A 16,719-nucleotide genomic window follows, 5' to 3' on the forward strand; every position below is an offset into this window, starting at 1 on the left:
CTTAAGACCTACAGAACACGAATAAACTGCGTCTGACTCCTACCACTCGCTCCCTCCACTCCAGCCACCCTGGCCTCCTCACTCACATTTCCCCCAGCAGGCCAAGCATATTCCTGCCTCAGGGCCTGTCCACTTGCCAGTTCCCCTGCTTGAAACACTTCTTTTTTTTTTTTTTCTTTTTTTGAGACGGAGTCTCACTCTGTCATCCAGGCTGGAGTGCAGTGGTGTGATCTTGGCTTGTTGCAACCTCCGCCTCCTGGGTTCAAGTGATTCTTCTGCCTCTGCCTCCCGAGTAGCTGGGATTATAGGCATGAACCACCATTCCGGGATAATTTTTATATGTTTAGTACAGATGGGGTTTCTCCATGTTGGTCAGGCTGCTCTCAAACTCCTGACCACCAGTGATCCATCTGCCTTGGCCTCCCAAAGTGCTGGGATTACAGGCGTGAGCCACGGTGCCCGGCCCTTGAAACACTTCTCCAGGTATCTCAGCAACAGGCTTCCAACTTTTTTTAGGTCTCTGCTCAGATGTTGCCTCCTCCCAGGGCCTTCCCTGATCACATCTGAAACAGCAATCCCCTGATGCCTCACCCGCATTGCACACTAGGCCCTCCCTCTGCTTTACTTTTCCCCATAGCATCTCCATCATCTGACATTCCGTATGAAGTGTTTGTTTACTTAGGAATCCCATAGCACCCGAGACATGTGGATGTGGAAAAGGCATCTCCAGAGTGCATGTGTGGAGGGAGCTGGGGGAATGGGGACTCTCTGCGGCGCTCTTTCCAGGGTGTGTTCTTTGTTAGGACAATGAAGACACACAGCTTATGTGTCTTGTCTAACATTTCCCCAGGGCCTACACACAGTGGATGTGAATGAACACACGAAGAAAGGAAGGATTGACAAAGTGAAACAGCAAATGAGCAAAGGAAGAGGTGGCAGCCTGGGGGTCCTGGCAGTCCTCCAGCAGAGAGGACCCCTGGCTCCCATTCCTTGGGCTGGTGGAAAGCACAGGTCTGTGTCCCCGACTGCCCGGGAGCCTCCCAGCACAGGCAGCCCCTGGGTGGCAACTGGACCTGGACAGGGACACAGCGCCCTCTGGTGGCCAAGACTCCTGAGGCTCCAGGCCCAGGCCTCTAGAGTCCTGGTGGTTTCCAAGGACTTTCCCACAGTCCCCTTGGAATATCACAGAAATCCCTATGAAACAAAGAAGCTCAGATTTGTAATGAAGGAAAGGATGTCATGCTGGGCACCCAGAGTCGGTTCTAGCCATGCCCCTGACTCTCTGGGTGACCTTCAGTGTGCCCTGGGATTTGTTGAGCTGCCAAGGACTGGGCTTGGGTTTGCCACTGTAGGGAGTGGGGGTGCCTGCAGCAGCACCTTGACTGCTCGCCTCTTGGCCTCAGCTTGCTAAGGCCTTACCCATCAGGAAGTGCTTGCATGAATGAGTAAGCTGAAATCTTCCTCCCCATGGGTCTAGCATCCCTCCAGGCTTTGCGCTGTGTCCACACACATGCTGGAAGAACACCAGTCTCCATTCCCCCAACCCCCTTTCACCCATGGGATCTGGAGATGCCTTTTCCACATCCAGATGTCTCGTGTGCAGTGGGATTACTAAATCTGGAGCTCAGGGGGAGGTCTGCACTGAAGACAGACCTTTGGGGTCAGCACCGAGGGTCTGTGACACCTGGAGAATGACTGGCTTGCTGAGGCCAGTGGTTCCCAGTCTAGGCTGCATATTACAATCATCCGGAAACCCAATGAGCATTGAGGCCCAGACCCCACCTACCCAGACTGATGAACTCAGAGCCCCTGTGTGTGAAATGGATTTTTAAAATTGTTTATTCTCTTGGTAGGTCACTCACAGAACATGCATGGACAGTTTTACAGGCTTTCAGGAGATTCTTTGTGTAGCAGGGTTGAGCTACACTGTATCAGAGCCTAGGACCCTGGGAAGAACTCAGAGAAGGCCGCAGTAGAGGCTGGGAAAGACAGAGTTATGAGGTAGGAGGAAAAGCAAGTAATGGGGGGTGTTTCAAGAACCAGAGCTGAGTGCTGCTGAGAAGTCAAAGTCCTTGTTGCTTTTGTTTTGGAGAATAACGTTGGTGACTCTAATAAGAGCCACATAATGGCATCATGGGGATGAAGGAGAGTTAATTGAGGGGAAACAGGGGTAAGAAAGTGGAAATGAAAGTAATCAACAACTCTTTGAAGAGTTTTTGCTGTGAAGAGGAACAGAGAAACAGGGAGGTGGCCAAAGGGGAATGTGAGGGCAAGGGAAGGTTTAAGATGTGACATTACAGAGCATGTTTGGGTGTGGCTGGAAAAGCCGCTGATAGGATGAATGGGCCCAGGAGAGAGCTGAAATTTCCAAGCTCTGAGGTGAGAGGAGCCGGGATAAGAGCATAGCTGGGGACAAACACTGTTGCGACTGTAGGGGTAGGAAGCAGACGGATGGATGCCAGTACACTTGCAGATGCAGTGGGAGAGCCTGACCTGTTTCCCCAACATGCCTGTGAGGAGACACTGGCTGGGGACAGACAGGAGGTTCTGGGGAGGAGAAAAGCTGCCCCTCTAGGGAACAGGGTCTCTGGTGGCAGGGAGCGCCTGCCCTGCACTGTTAAGGATGCAGTCAGCCTGCTTAAATGGGTTTTTTTGGCTATGGGCGGCTGTGTGCAGGCACAGAGGAGGTCTGGGCTCATCCAAGGCCAGGGGCTTTGCCAGACCAATAAGATGAAAGGAGAGAGAAGAGGGGAAGGGACTATGGATAACAGAGGGGATGGTGGGCAGAGGCCTGGAAGAGCCAGAAAAGGGTCCCCCGGTAGGTCGATGTGGCTAGGCAGGGGCAGTATTGGCCGTGCGAGAGGAAGTGAGCTGGAACGAGGAGGTGGCCAGAGGATGAGGCTTGGACACAAGAGAGCAAAAATTATGTGTCCGTCCTGAAAATGAGGTTCAGGATGTGCCAAGGGTGTGGGCAGCTGAGGTGGAGTTGCGGTGAGGGGCCAAGCAGCCAGACCCCTGGAGGCATGATGCTTGTGCGCATGGCTGGCTCCTAGGATGGCAACAGCAGCAGGAGCAGAGGAGGGAGCGCAGCATGGAAGTCTTCAGGAAACTTCTCTCCCCCTGGAATGTCGGCTCCCGAACAGGACCAAGGCTGTCCTGAACACGGCCATGTCCCCCAGTGCCTGGCACTGAGTAGGCACACAGCAAAACTCTCATCTAGGATGATGCCTGATACATCATTTGTTCTCTCTCCTTTACAGATGAGGAGACTGAGGCCGGGGGTTCCCAGAAGTATCTGCAAATTGTTGGAGTTTCAGCAGGGAACAAGTGTGTGGGGCGAGGGCGTCTCTGAAATCCCTTCCACTTGCTCCCCGCCCCCATTGCCTCCTCCCAGCTCCCCAGCTCGGGCCTCCGGGTCTCCAGTTGGGCCCTCATGTTGCTCCTTCCCCAGTCTGACAAACAAGCCTCGCGGTTCCCTCCGCCTGCCTCTTCGTGTCACTCTGGCCATGGGGGGCCACATGGAGTCCTAATGATCTCCATCCTGTCTGCTGCCGCAGTGGATTTGAGCCCATGGGTGGCAGGTCAGGCCCAGGTCACCTGTGCCCCTGGAACCGGCACAGGGCACTGGTGCTGGCCGCAATGAACATGGGCAGGGGCGTGTGCCGTGAGTGCCCCTGTTGGGCGCTGCTCTGAGCTTTATTATCTGCGAGTCTGCACACCGTGTATGTGGAGGGCAGGGCAGGGCGGAGGTCCTCCACAGGTGGCCTGCCTCATTCCTGCAGGCCAGGGTAGACACAGGCGTGTGTCCACATGGGCCCACTATGTGCCCACCAGCCCACCCTCCTGTCCCAGGGGAAGCACCTCTCCCCTCTGGCCACCACTCTGCTGGGTGTTCAGGGCCGGTCACAAGGGGCAGGGCCCTTCCTCCGCTCACGACTCAGCAGGTTCACCAGCTTGGCCTTGAAGCCTGCCTGAGGGTCAGGGCGGCCTGTGCCCTCTGCCTCATCCAGCTCCAGCAGCCGCCGGTACTGGGCTTCCAGACTGCTGTCGTGGGCCGGGCTGGGCCAGCTCAAGTCTTCGCCGTTGTGGTAGATGGGACTGGCTGTGGGGCTGCGGCCGCCAGGGCCCTCGTGCTGCTCAGGTTCCCCGCTGTGCGGTGTGGGGCTGGCCTCCAGCACACACAGGTTCTCATAGAGGTGCTCCGTGCGTGGGAGCCCACTGGCACGCTTGCACACTGAGGCGTAGAGCCCGGATGCCGGATCGCTGGGCTCCAGGCCTAGCAGTAGCGGCAGGCTCTGGGGTCCGGGCTCAGCCAGGGGCACCCTCCTGGAGGTGGGTGGCTCAGGTCCTGGTGGCATCTCCCGCAGCTCTCCGGGGGCGTCCAGGGAGGGCAGAGAGGTGGCCCGTGGCAGGGGGCAGGGCTGGGCCCTGGCCAGCTCTGGCAGTCGCTCCCGCTGGCGGGTGATGGCCCCGGCCACAGCCCTGCACAGGTCGGGGGCACAGGGGGTGTGGAAGGCAAAGAGGCCCTCACCCGAGTCGCAGCGGCGGCCGGCTTCAAAGGAGAACACGCCCTGGGCACAGGCGACACGGGTGGGGATTAGCAGGAGGGTCCAGGGTGTCGGCCCCCCACCCTTCCCACCCCTGCACCTCACCTTGTCAGAGCCGAACTTGCGTAGGAAGTGGTAGGGCCAGCTGTAGAGGACCTGGGTGACCTTGGCCTCCCTCAGCTGGATGGCATCTGGGCCCAGCACCAGCAGGGCCGGCCCCTTCAGCTGGCAGCGGATGGCGGCCTCGGTCCTCTGCACCACCACGGGAAACTCGCCCACTGCGGCAGGTGGCCAGGACATCCCGGTCAGTCCCCCAAAGACCCAGCCCTGGGTGTTGGGGGTGGAGGCTGCCCTTGCACCTCCTCCGACTTACCTTCCTGCCAGGAGGAGTAGATGGAGTTCTCCTCCATAGGGACCAGACCCCTCTTGGGAGACTGGGCATCTGTGGATCCTGAGGAGGCCTCCCCTGTTCCCTGGGGAATGAGTTCAAGTCAAAGGTGGGAGTACCACACTCCCATGCCCTGTCCCCTCCCTTGGGGTCAGTATCCCAGGACTCCACCACAAGCCAGGGTCCCTTCTGAGCCTGTTCTCCCACCTGGCTCCCCACTGAGAGTGCTGGGCTGGGAAAGAGGTGCGGTGCTTGAGGGTGTCAGAGCTGCAGATCACTGGGGACACTAGGGGATGTCCCCTGCAGCCCCTGGGCTTGGCTGGGCCGGCTTCTGCATGTCTCTGACAGCCTCGAGCAGTACAGGGACAGGAGTGTTCCGGCTGGGACACACGTGTGAGCTGGGCGGGGAGCAGTACCCCAGGTGTCTTCTTCCATCTCACTGCAACCACCTGCTACGACCCTGCAAGGTGCCCCCAATCTCTGCCTATGCCTCATCCCTACACCCAGGCCTTCAGTTGTCCTCTAGCTCTTTCCCACTCAGCCCGTCTACTAGGACCACCCTGGCCCATAGCAACACGGCCGGGTCAAATGCCACAGATTCCTCACCGGGCTCCTTGCTCCTGTCAACTGCCTTTTTTTTTTTGAGATGGAGTCTTGCTCTGTCACCCATACTTGAGTGCAATGGCGAGATCTCAGCTCACTGCAACCTCCACCTCCTGGGTTTAAGTGATTCTCCTGCCTCAGTCTCCCAAGTGGCTGGGATTACAGGCGCCCACCACCACGCCTGGCTAATTTTTTGTATTTTTAGTAGAGACAGGGTTTTGCCGTATTGGGCAGGCTGGTCTTGAACTCCTGACCTCAGGTGATCCACGTGCTTTGGCTTTCCAAAGTGCTGGGATTACAGGCGTGAGCCACCATGCCTAACCTCAACTGCCTTTTGTTTTTTTATTTTTTAAATATGATAAAATACAGAGAACATAACATTTACTGTTTTAACCATCTTACATTTTTTTTTGTTTGTTTTTTGAGACACAGTCTTGCTCTGTCAGCCAGGCTGGAGTGCGGTGGCACAATCTCAGCTCACTGCAACCTCTGCCTCCCAGACTCAAGCAATTCTCCTGCCTCAGCCTCCGAAGTAATAGCTGGGATTACAGGTGTGTGCCACCATGCCCGGCTAATTTTTGTAATATTTTTTTTTTAGTAGAGGTGGGGTTTCACCATGTTGGCCTGGCTGGTCTCAAACTCCTGACCTCAGGTAATCCACCTGCCTCGGCCTCCCAAAATGCTGGGATTACAGGTGTGAACCACCACGCCCGGTCCATTTTACATCTTAAAGTGTATCACCAGTGCTTTTTTTTTTTTTTTGAGATGGACTTTTGCTCTCGTTGCCCAGGCTGGAGTGCAATGGTGCAATGGCGCCATCTTGGCTCACCGCAACCTCCGCCTCCCAGGTTCAAGTGATTCTCCTGCCTCAGCCTCCCGAGTAGCTGGGATTACAGGCATGTACTACCACACCCAGCTAATTTTGTATTTTCAGTAGAGACGGGGTTTCTCCATGTTGAGGCTGGTCTCGAACTCCTGACCTCAGGTGATCTGCCCACCTCAGCCTCCCGAAGTGCTGGGATTACAGGCGTGAGCCACTACGCCCGGCCACCAGTGCTTTTTAGTATATTCACAAGGTTGTGCAGCTGTTGCCACTGTCTAGTTCCAGAACTTTTCCATCATCCCACATGGAAACCCTGTACCCGTGAGCTGCCACTCCCCACTTCTCCCTTCCCCCAGCTCCTGGCAAGACTCATCTGATTTCTATCCCAACGGAGTTACCTAGTCTGTGCATTTCTTTTTCTTTTTTCCTTTTCTTTTTTTTTTTTTAGAGACAGGGTCTCACTATGTTGCCCAGGCTGATCTTGAATTCCTAGGCTCAAGCAATCCTCCTACCAAAGTGGGGGATTACAGGCGTGAGCCACTGCGCCTGGCCCGTTTGTTCATTTTTATGGCTGAGTAGTATTCCATCTTGTGGACAGACCACGTTTTGTTTATCCATTTGTCAGCTGATGGCCATGTAGGCTGTTTCCACCTTCTGGTGGCCGTGAGTAGTGCTGCTATGGGGTTTTTTTTGAGATAGGGTCTTGCTCTGTCTCCCGGGCTGGAGTGAAGTGGCACGATTATGGCTCACTGCAGCCTCGACCTCTGGGGCTCACGCGATCCTGCCGCCTCACATGCACATGTTTTGTTTGAACACCTGTTCTAGTTCTCTTGGGCACACACCTAGGAGTGGGCCTGTGGGCCACATGGTAACTCTGTTTACCTCTTTGAAGAACCCCCAGGCTCACTTCCTTTTGACCCATCACAGACCTTGTGGGGCTTTACAAACGTGTCTGGCTACAACCCTCCAAAGCCTTCGCCTCACACTCAGAACAGAACCACACACATGGCCTGGGGCGTTTCAGCTGCTCCCCTAAGCTCCGTGATTTGGCTTCCTCCTGCACTCCTATCCTTCCAGCCATGTCGCCTTCTTTCTGCCCTTAAACACCCCACACTGTCCGACCTCGGGGCCTCTGCCCACGGGACTGCCTCTGTTCACAACTCCCCAGGCTGCCCCTGTCCTCAGACCTTTGCCCAGTGGGCTCCTGTCATTCAGGGCCCTCCTCTGAGAGGCCTTCCCTGACCACCCTGCCCGTCGCACCCTCAGTTCCTCCTGCTCCCCTGGCGGTCCATTTTCTCCACGGCGCGCGTGGCCCTCTGAGAGTCATTATAGATTTACTTTTCCCAGGATTGTAGGTGCTCGGTGGAGCTTGCTGGGTGACGGGATGTGAGTGAGCATGGAGGTGGACAAGTCGGGGGCAGGTGCCCCAGCCCAACCACCCCCCTGCCCGCCGCACTCACCGGGAAGGCCAGCTGGCAGATGGGGCCCATCCAGGCCTGGCGGTGCTGCGCGGCCAGCAGGTGGCTTCGCTCGGTGGTGGTGAGCAGGAAGGCACCGGTGTCCCGGGGGCAGCTCTCACCGTCGGCCGGCAGCACCGACACACAGTCAGCCAGGCGGATGACCCGTCGCTCCCCTCGCCGGCCAGGCCCTGCCGACCTGTCACCTGCTGCTCCCAGGCCACCATCCCGGACCTCCCAGCTCTCCAGCCGTGCCACGCCTGATGGGCCTCCTGCATACAGCAGAGCCCACACCTTCCGCCAGCACTTCTGCGGGAGAGGGGGGGGAGAGCGGAGACTCTTGGGTGGCAGATTCTCCGTGCCACTCGGTTCAGCACAAGCTGCTTGGCAAACGCTCCCAGCCAGGAGCAGGCCCCTGCTCCCTAGTTTCTCAGGGCGCCAGGAAGGAGGCCTTGGCTGGGCTTGGGACTGGTCAGCCCTGGGTTCAAATCCCAGCCCGCTCTTCCCGAACTGTGACCTCCACAAGCATCAGTGTCGTCTCTCAAAAGGCCACGAGAACACGAGTTGGGGCTGCTACCGGGTCATGTTTGTAAAGCCTCCAGTGGCCGGGCAGACCACCAGACACTGCCATTATGTTGGCTCCCTCTTGCCCCCAAAAAGGGGCACTTGGGCCACAGGCCAAGGGCTGGGGTGGGAGGGAGGCCTCCGCCTCACGCTGGTAAGGAAGGAAACATGCAAATAGCTTCGAGCAAAGGAAATCGACGGTTTATCTGCCTGGGCAGCAGCTGCAGCTGAGCTGCGGGGGTGTGGGGCCACTGCCGAGGAGAGGTGACCCCCCTGCCTCGCTGCTCCCAGGACAGTGCCGCTGCAGGGAGGGGCTCCACCCTTGGGACTCCAGCTCAGCCCCTCACCCTCCCTAGGGCCCGCAGTGGGTCAGAGGCTGTGAAGCTCTTCCCTGCTGGGAGGTTTGAGCCTTCGACCCTCTCCCGCTCCTGTATTCCCCGTCTCTCCCAGAGGCAGGGTCTGGCAGAGCCTGCTCAGCCCCTGCCATCTCTGGCCGAGACCCGTGCTCTGTTCCACTCCCCATACCTGGGGTGGGATCCTTCACCCTGACTCCCTTCCCAAGTCTCCCAGGTCTGCCTGGGCTGTCCGAGGCAGGGGCGGAGGCTGCATTCTCCACCCACTGTTGGTCCTTGGCAGCTGCCTGGCAGCCAGGAGTCCCCACCTTGCCAAACTTGACATGCTGCTGGTAGAGGATGCCATCCTTGATAGGGGTGTCCACAGGGTCCATGGTCACGGCAGGGAGCAGGGCCGCTGCTTCAAGACCTGGGGAGACTGATGACAGGCTGGACGGGAACTCCTCACACTTCCCCTTCTGGCCACTTCCCGTCCTCCGTCCAGAAGCAGCTGCAGGCCGGGGGGAGGGGAACCTGTCTTCAGCTCGGGCTGGGGCAGCGTGGATTTCCTTCCTGGGGTTCTGGCTGCCCAAGGTGCCCACACCTACCTGGAGGGAGTCCCTGGCCGCCTGAAGGCAAACAGCCTGCGCCCGCACCTGGTTCAGCTGGGCATGAGCGTCTGGTGGCAGGCTGGCTCCCTGCGTCATGCGTTCCCGCCTTCCCCCGACCCGCCCTGGGCAGCTGTGCACCCTGGCCTGACGCTCCCTGGCCGTGCCTCCAGCCGGGACCCTTCTCTAACCAACTCCTGGCTTTCCCACTCGGCGTCCCAGCTTGAGCGCCTCACCCCATCTTGCTGCTCTTTCTCCCTGAAATCTCTCGTGTTCACCTGCTCCTCTCCACCCGACGAGCCGCTGAACGTTGGCAGCCTTGGCATCCCCCTGGGGGACACAGCCCCACTGGGGCCCCATGCAGCACTCGCCACAACCCAAGACCACCCCTGTCTTTCCCTTTCCTGGGCTGCAGCCCGGGCTCCTCAGCCCGACACTCCGGGCCCGTGTGTTCCGGCCTCCGTCTCCCCCAGGCTCATTCCCCCAGACCAGCCCCTCCGGGCCTCCTCACCACTGTGCCGCCTGGGAAGGTGGGTCACCTCTTCCTCTTGGAGGCCTTCCCTGACCACTACACGCTGTCCCAGAGCACAAAGGCCCTCACGCTGGGTATCCAGTCCACATGGGATCCACACCCCTGAATGGCCCCAACCACGTGAGTGTGGGTGGCAGGTCCCAGTGGGCCCCGGAGAGGTCACATGTTCATTTAAAGCGTTGCTTCCTGCTGGGGGCTCATTTTGTTGGCTTGCCTAGCAGGAGACCAGTAGCGGGGCTGTGTGTGTGTATCTTTATTCTGGAACAGTCTCAGGTCATTCAGTGTCACCTCTGGGACAGAACATGGAAGCAGGCTAAGGAATGCCGTTTGGGCATGCACTTGGCCAGGAAATATTTCCTAAAGGCCTCCCAGCACCCGGCTCTGTGCCCACTGTGCCCAGGCAGCCCTGAGCTCCAGCCACCTCAGACACCATGTCCTTTGCATTCTCATCGCCATTTCAACAGTGAGGAAATCAGTGCTTAGAAAAATTAAGTAACTTGCCCAAGGCCACACACCAAGTGACAAATATGGCTTGAGCAACCGCCGTCCCACTGGAATGAGCATGTGGCCATACACACAAAGTGCCCGGTTCAGAGGAAGTGTGGCCGCCTGTGCCGTTCCCTGCCTACCTCTCGCCAGATGCCGAGATCCTGCTTCATCTGCCAGCGGTCTTGTGACTGCCGTCCACATTTCTGTGTGTGCATCTTTCTCTCCCCTCGCCTGAGAGCTTCCCAGGTAGCCATCTCCCTGGCCCGTCTAGATCCTCACAGCTCAGCAGAGCTGGGCACAGAGCAGACTTAGGGGGAGCTTGGGGCCTGAACGGCAGTTCTATGACATCTGCTGCCTCCTCAGTCAACAGAGCAGAGGGCTTCCTACAGGTGGCTGGCGCAGGCAGGCAGTGGGTGGGGAGCCTCAGGCAAGCAGCAGCCCCCCAAGGGGCTTCAGGAGAAGCCCCTGAAACATCACACCACTGACAGGAGGAGTGAGCCCGAGAGCTGTGACAGCTGGCCAGGGAGACCAGAGAATCCAAGCACTTCTCCTTGGCCTGCCAGTGTGGTCCCTCCTTGAGTCATAAATTCACACAACCCAATGGAGAGATGCTGAGTCCCCAGACGCTGGCACCAGCTTGGTGGCTCCTTCCATGCCCAAGTACCAGCAGGCCGGGTGTTGGCAGTGCTAGTGGGAGACGTTGGGGCCTTGCCTCAGAGGGGCTCCAGAGGTCAGAGGTGATGTCTGCCCCAGGAACCAGGGGGCGGATGAGATGAAACACAGAGGCAGGGCCACGGCTGGGATAGAGGTTTGTGCTTTAATGGCAGCTGGGGTGAAAGGAAACAAAAATAGTAATTCTGAGGAGCACAGGGAACAGGCAACCAGGACCAGTCTGGCCCAGCCCAGGCCAGCCGAGCTGAGATGCTGGTTCTGTCCAGGGGGCTGCTGTGTGTGTAGACTGGCGGCAATCTTGGGGACTGAGGCCCCCTGGAGAGGAGGGAAGACCATCGGGTCAGAAGTCCATGGAGCTGTGGGCCAGGTAGTCCTTGCGGCCGATGTTGCTGACCTGCTTGGTCTGCATAGCCTCGAGTTTGGGGCAGTCGGTGATCCGATGGCCCAGGCCCCCGCAGAAGGCACAGCCGCGCTCTCCTGGGGGAATGGGGACAGGGATCAGCCAAGTCAAGGGCCAAGATCCATGCCCTGGACCTCAGGCACCCTGTTAGGCACCCTCGGTCCCTGTTTCGTGTTTCTGAATTCCAGCACCCCCTCCTGCCACCCGCCGGCTGGGGACTCAGGGATCCCGCTCCGCAGTCACCTCCAATGTCCAGCATGGACTCGTCCCCGCAGTGCAGCACCTGCAGCACAGGCGGCACCTTCTGCCTGGCTTCCAGCAGCAGCGCTTTCAGGTCCATCAGCACTGACTCATCTGGTGGAGGAGTGGGGAAGCATCAGGGCCCATCCTGGGCCCTGTGGCCAGAACCTGGGTGGCCACAGGCAGGGGACCCGGGGAATAGCTAAGGTGGCTCTGGTGACAGACTCACCACAGGCTTTGTTGATGAAGGTAGTGGCGATGCCTGTGTTTCCCGAGCGCCCGGTGCGGCCAATCCGGTGTACTGTAGAGAGAGGGACAGACTCTGGCCCACTGCTGGACACCAGGTGCCTGGCTTGGCCCTTCCCCAGCCTAGCCCATGCCCTTGGGCCCCAGGCCCCTACCATAGTTCTCAATCTCCTCCGGCATGTCATAATTTATGACGTGCTGGATGGCAGGGAAGTCCAGGCCCTTGGAGGCAACATCTGTGGCTACTAGGACATCCTTCTTGCCCTCCCGGAACGCCTCGATGGCCTTAGTCCGTTCCTCCTGGTCTGGGGAGGGTCAGGCAGACACTGTCAGAGCCACCACGGGGTAGGGGAGTGGCAGGCCGCCCAAGTAGGGGAAGGCGTGAGGTAAAGCGCCGCTATTGCGGCAGGGTCCAAGCCAGTGTGTGCACCACCCTGACCTTTGCCCCCATGGATGGCTACGGCCTCAACCCCCTTGAGCAGCAGGTACTCGTGGATGGCGTCCACGTCTGCCTTCTTCTCTGCAAAGATGAGTACCTGTCCGGAAAGACAAACTCCAGTCAGGGGCTGACTGCCTGGGCACCCACCTCACCTCCCCCGGCACTCCGTCCCCTCCAAAGCCCTGCCTGGTCCTAGGGACTCTGGCCCCAGCCTGGCCTGGCCGCACTCACAGGCGGCGGCGTCTTCTGCAGGCACTCGAGCAGGTACACCATCTTGGCCTCCTCCTTCACGTATTCTACCTCCTGCCACCACAAGGTGATCTTGAGGTTAGGTTTACCCGCCATAGCCCTGCCACAGCCCGTCATCTGGACCATGAGGTGACCAGAAGCCTCTGGCCGCCAAGGGCTGGGTGTCCTAAAAATTTCCCTGGTTAAGGGTCAGGGGCTTTGAACGAAACCCCCAGTTCCCACAAGGTAGACCCCCGGCTCCAATCGGCTTCAGGGAGCCTTATCAGATCCAGCCCCCACAGGTGAGCGACCGCCCATCAGGAGCGCCGGCCCACCTGGATGACATCCAGGCTGGCAGCCCCAGCACGCCCCACGTTGATGGTGACAGGCTTTACAAGGGCACTTTTAGCAAAGTTCTGAATCTTCTTCGGCATGGTGGCACTGAAGAGCAGGGTCTGTCGCTGGCCCTGAGGAAGTGGGGGGGTTGCGACCAAGGGCACGTAGGGCTGGGCTGAGGGGCATGGGGTCTGAGGAAGCTGAGCAACTGAGACACAGCCCACGAAGTATGAGCAGTGGGTGGTGTGGTCAGAGGCGTGGGGTCTCCACAGTTCGATGTGGTGTGCAGTGGTGGGGTGGTGTAGGGGTGCCCTGGCTGGGCGGGGGCAGGCACCTTGAAGTAGGAGAAGATGGTGCGGATGTCGCCCTCGAAGCCCATGTCGATCATGCGGTCAGCCTCATCCAGGGCCAGGTAGCGACAGATGTCTAGGCTGACCATCTTCTTCTGCAGCAAATCCATGAGGCGCCCTGGGGTGGCCACCATCATGTGTACACCGCTGGGGACCAAGCAGAGACCCTGAGGTTGGGGCCACTGGCCTAACACCTACCTAAAGGCAAGCAGACACCCTGCATCTGTTCTGCTGTCTGTCTTCCTTCCTATTTCTTTGTCCCCTTCTCATCGTTCCCACCACCTGCCCTATGTATAGCACACAACTCTCTCCCAAGGCGCTGCAGCCATCTTTACCACCGCTCAGCCTGGCACGCCCTTCCCCCTTCTCCTGGGTCAGTCCTCTCACCCAGAAGCGCTGTCCTGAAGCTCCAGAGGCTTTACTTGGGGCTCACTTTCCTGGTCCCCTGGCTTCATCTTTTCTGTGCCCACATCTCCCTAAGACTCAGAAGTCCATAGAGAAAGGCCTCTGGGATGGGGTCTGGCCCATCTGTAAACAGAGGGCCTGGTCCAGGGCCTCTGGCGGTCTGCAGAGGACTGCACAGCACGGAAAGGACACAAGTGCCACTGGGATCCAGCCCTACCCCAGTGCTTCAACCTCCTTTACTGACCACTGAATGACCCTGACATTCCTGGGCCGTCCACCTCTGTGTTTTCAGCCTGGACTGCTCCTCTTCCAAATTCAAACGTCACCTTCCCTGCAAAGCCTGCTCTGAGCTCCCACCTCCCAGATGTCCCCAGCAAGGTGCACCATTCCATCTGCTGTGCTCCCACAGCACCCGGGCCACATCCCTCTGTCCTCCCCCAACTGACCTCCCCATTAGACTGGGAGCTCCTTGAGGGTTGGACTCACAGCAGCCCTCTGTGAAGATGTGTGGAGTGGCTAAGGTAAAGGGTCCTTTAGCTTTAGCTTTTCCACGGACTTGCAGGTGGCAGAGGTGGGGGCAGGGAGTGCCAGCACTCACTGTCGGATGGTCTCCATCTGCTCCTTCACGGACATGCCCCCAATGCAGAGCGCGCAGCGCAGGAGTGGTGAGCTGTCCTCCTGCAGCAGGCGGCAGTAATACTCCAGGATGCCATGGGTCTGCCGGGCCAGCTCCCGCTGCAGGCAGAGGGACAAAGGCTGGTACCAGATGGCAGCCCCAGTCTCTGGCCTGCCCTCCGGGCCAGCCTGTCTTACCGAGGGGCATATGATGAGTCCGTAGGGCCCCTCGCGCTTTGAGAAGGGTAACCTCTTCTCTTGTTCCAGGCAGAACATGATGACAGGCAACGTGAACACCAGTGTCTTGCCTGAACCCGTGAAGGCGATGCCTATCATGTCACGGCCAGATAGACTGTTGGGAGAGGATGACCCGAGAGCCAATTTCAACAGAAGATGAAGGACACCTAGCCATTGCTCCTCCCCGTTCCCGCCCTCCTCAAGGACCCCAGGTCCACAGTCCACACTCACATGGTGGGGATGCCCTGGATCTGAATGGGTGTTGGGTGGTGAATGCCTTTCTTCTTCAGGCCTCTCAGGATGGCTGTGAAAACCAACAGACATCGTCCTTGTGACTCACAGGTACTTTCTCAGAGCCCCAAAGCCTGTAAAACTGGCACTATCCCTACAAGTTGCAGATGATGAAACTGAGGCTCAGAGCAAGAGAGAGAGAGGGAGGAAAAAAAAAAACAAAAAAGAGACTTGTCCAAGGCCCACAGGCTAGGTGCAGCCAGGACTTGTACCCAGTGCCTATGCCCAATGGCACTTTCCTCCTGAAGCTTCGTAACAGCAGAGAACAATGAACATGTACAGCTGGGGCAACAAGGAACCTAAAGAAACTTCTCCTCAAATCCCTCCAGCCCCAGTGACTGGATCCAGTGCAGATGTGGCTGAACTCAGGGTGGGCTCGGACATAACCTCACAGGCATTTGATTATAAAAGTGTGGGATCTCTCTCCGCTCCCTGACTACCTGCAGGAAACTTCATTTCCTTGAAGCTCTTGATGGGTGGTGGAATACCGTCTCCCTCCACCAGGATGTGGTATTTCTTCCGCACGCGCTCATGTCGCTCTTCAGACATGCTCAGGACATAACGGGGCGGAGTCCAGCTGTGGATGGGTAACAGGGATCAAGAGAGCTCTGGGAACAGCTGGCCTGGGAGCAACCCTGCATGTACCATCCTAAGCAAGGGCAACTGCAGACTGTACAAACATACCTGGTTTTGATGGGGTCATCATATGTGATGCCCTTGGCCATCTCCTTCACTGACATCAATGCTGAGGAGAAAGACATGGCTCAGGACTGGCTCCTACTTCTGAGAAGCCAGATCCCTTGAGATATAACATGCCTGGGGCTGGGAAGAGGAGACTCAGTCTACCTTCTCACTATCCTGGCTACAACCATACCTCGGCCCTCAGCCACACTCTCCAGGATCTTCTCTTCTTCCTTCAGCTGCTTCTCCTTGGCAGACTCTTTGCGGGCTGAGAAAAGAAGTGGAAGATGTCAGACAGATACCAACACGGTGCGCCAGGCTCGGCTTCTCCTTTCCCGCCCCGGCAGTGCTGCCCAGCCCACCTTCAGCCTTCTCTTTAAGGTGCTGGTGCTGATCCAGGAGGCTGACGTTGGACTGAGGGCCTAGCGGGATGTCGTCCTCATCTCCCCGGGGTTCACTACCGCTGTCCTGCTGCTCTTCCTCCGCAGCTCCCTTCCGTCTTCGCTGCAGCAGCTTCTGGAGCTGAGGTTCCACCCGGGCCCCACAGATAGAATGGGAATGGGGTCCACAGGGCCAGCGTCAGGATCCTGGCTTTGGGACGAGGATCCTGTGCCCGAGGCGCAGAACCGCCCTACCCCTCAGATCAGGCCGTCGGTCCCTCGTTTGTCTGGGGGCCGCGCCCCGGTGTACTGAAGCTCACTCCTCAGACTGCCCTCCCTACGACCGGCGGTCACGGCCCCATCCCTCCCCGGACGCGGGCCCCTCACCAGTAGCTGCCGGCGCTGCCGTAACGGCACATAGGGCACGTAGTCCTCGTCGTCCTCATCCTCCGCCTCGGAGCGGCTTCCTCCGGCAGGCACCTCGTCGGTGCGAGCCCGCTGCAAGCACACGTAAGTCAGGCACGGCCTGCTCCCCACTTCACGCCCGCTCTCACCCGCGAGGAGCCTCGCCTCTCTCCTACCTTCCGTTCGGGTTCCGACTCCTCCATTCTTTGCTGCACGCATGCGCGCCACGGCGAAACCCCGCCTCATCTTTGCGTGGGACCCAATCCGATGTGAAGAAGCGAACGTCGGCGCCTAGCAACGACCTCGGAGTTCCGGATCGCGCAGAGGGACAAATTTGCTCCGGAGCTGCTCTCGCACGGCGAAGCGTCGACGCTTTCATGGGTGGTTACGCGACAGTTGCCAGGACCGAGGGCGAAACCGGCCGCAAGGCATTGTGGGACACCGGAGGACT

At 58.6% G+C, this 16,719-nt stretch overlaps 2 protein-coding genes across 5 annotated transcripts; both read right to left on the minus strand.

Moving 5' to 3' along the window:
• Nucleotides 1-1,821: 1,821 nt before the first annotated feature.
• Nucleotides 1,822-11,400, minus strand: DOK3 (docking protein 3). 3 transcript variants are annotated; one of them, XM_015141529.3, is made up of 6 exons: nucleotides 10,484-11,400; nucleotides 9,044-9,225; nucleotides 7,822-8,127; nucleotides 4,921-5,020; nucleotides 4,653-4,825; nucleotides 1,822-4,571 (listed from the first exon to the last, which is right to left on the minus strand). In XM_015141529.3, the coding sequence occupies exons 1-6, from the start codon at nucleotides 10,542-10,544 to the stop codon at nucleotides 3,894-3,896; spliced, it is 1,500 nt and encodes a 499-aa protein (XP_014997015.2). In that variant the 5' UTR covers nucleotides 10,545-11,400; the 3' UTR covers nucleotides 1,822-3,893. The 3 variants fall into 3 exon arrangements, with proteins under 3 accessions (XP_014997015.2, XP_014997016.2, XP_077793605.1); XM_015141530.3 differs by having other exon boundaries at nucleotides 9,834-10,658; XM_077937479.1 differs by lacking the exon at nucleotides 10,484-11,400 and adding an exon at nucleotides 9,323-9,982.
• DDX41 (DEAD-box helicase 41) lies at nucleotides 11,142-16,476 on the minus strand. 2 transcript variants are annotated; one of them, XM_001092587.5, is made up of 17 exons: nucleotides 16,445-16,476; nucleotides 16,251-16,361; nucleotides 15,846-16,005; nucleotides 15,677-15,751; nucleotides 15,487-15,547; nucleotides 15,243-15,379; nucleotides 14,743-14,815; nucleotides 14,473-14,626; nucleotides 14,258-14,394; nucleotides 13,239-13,401; nucleotides 12,904-13,035; nucleotides 12,572-12,643; nucleotides 12,341-12,437; nucleotides 12,057-12,206; nucleotides 11,885-11,956; nucleotides 11,659-11,769; nucleotides 11,142-11,492 (listed from the first exon to the last, which is right to left on the minus strand). In XM_001092587.5, the coding sequence occupies exons 1-17, from the start codon at nucleotides 16,469-16,471 to the stop codon at nucleotides 11,356-11,358; spliced, it is 1,869 nt and encodes a 622-aa protein (XP_001092587.2). In that variant the 5' UTR covers nucleotides 16,472-16,476; the 3' UTR covers nucleotides 11,142-11,355. The 2 variants fall into 2 exon arrangements, with proteins under 2 accessions (XP_001092587.2, XP_014997014.1); XM_015141528.3 differs by lacking the exon at nucleotides 12,572-12,643.
• Nucleotides 16,477-16,719: the final 243 nt, after the last annotated feature.

The sequence above is a fragment of the Macaca mulatta genome, chromosome 6, assembly GCF_049350105.2.
Source record: "Macaca mulatta isolate MMU2019108-1 chromosome 6, T2T-MMU8v2.0, whole genome shotgun sequence".
NCBI classification, from domain to species: domain Eukaryota; kingdom Metazoa; phylum Chordata; class Mammalia; order Primates; family Cercopithecidae; genus Macaca; species Macaca mulatta.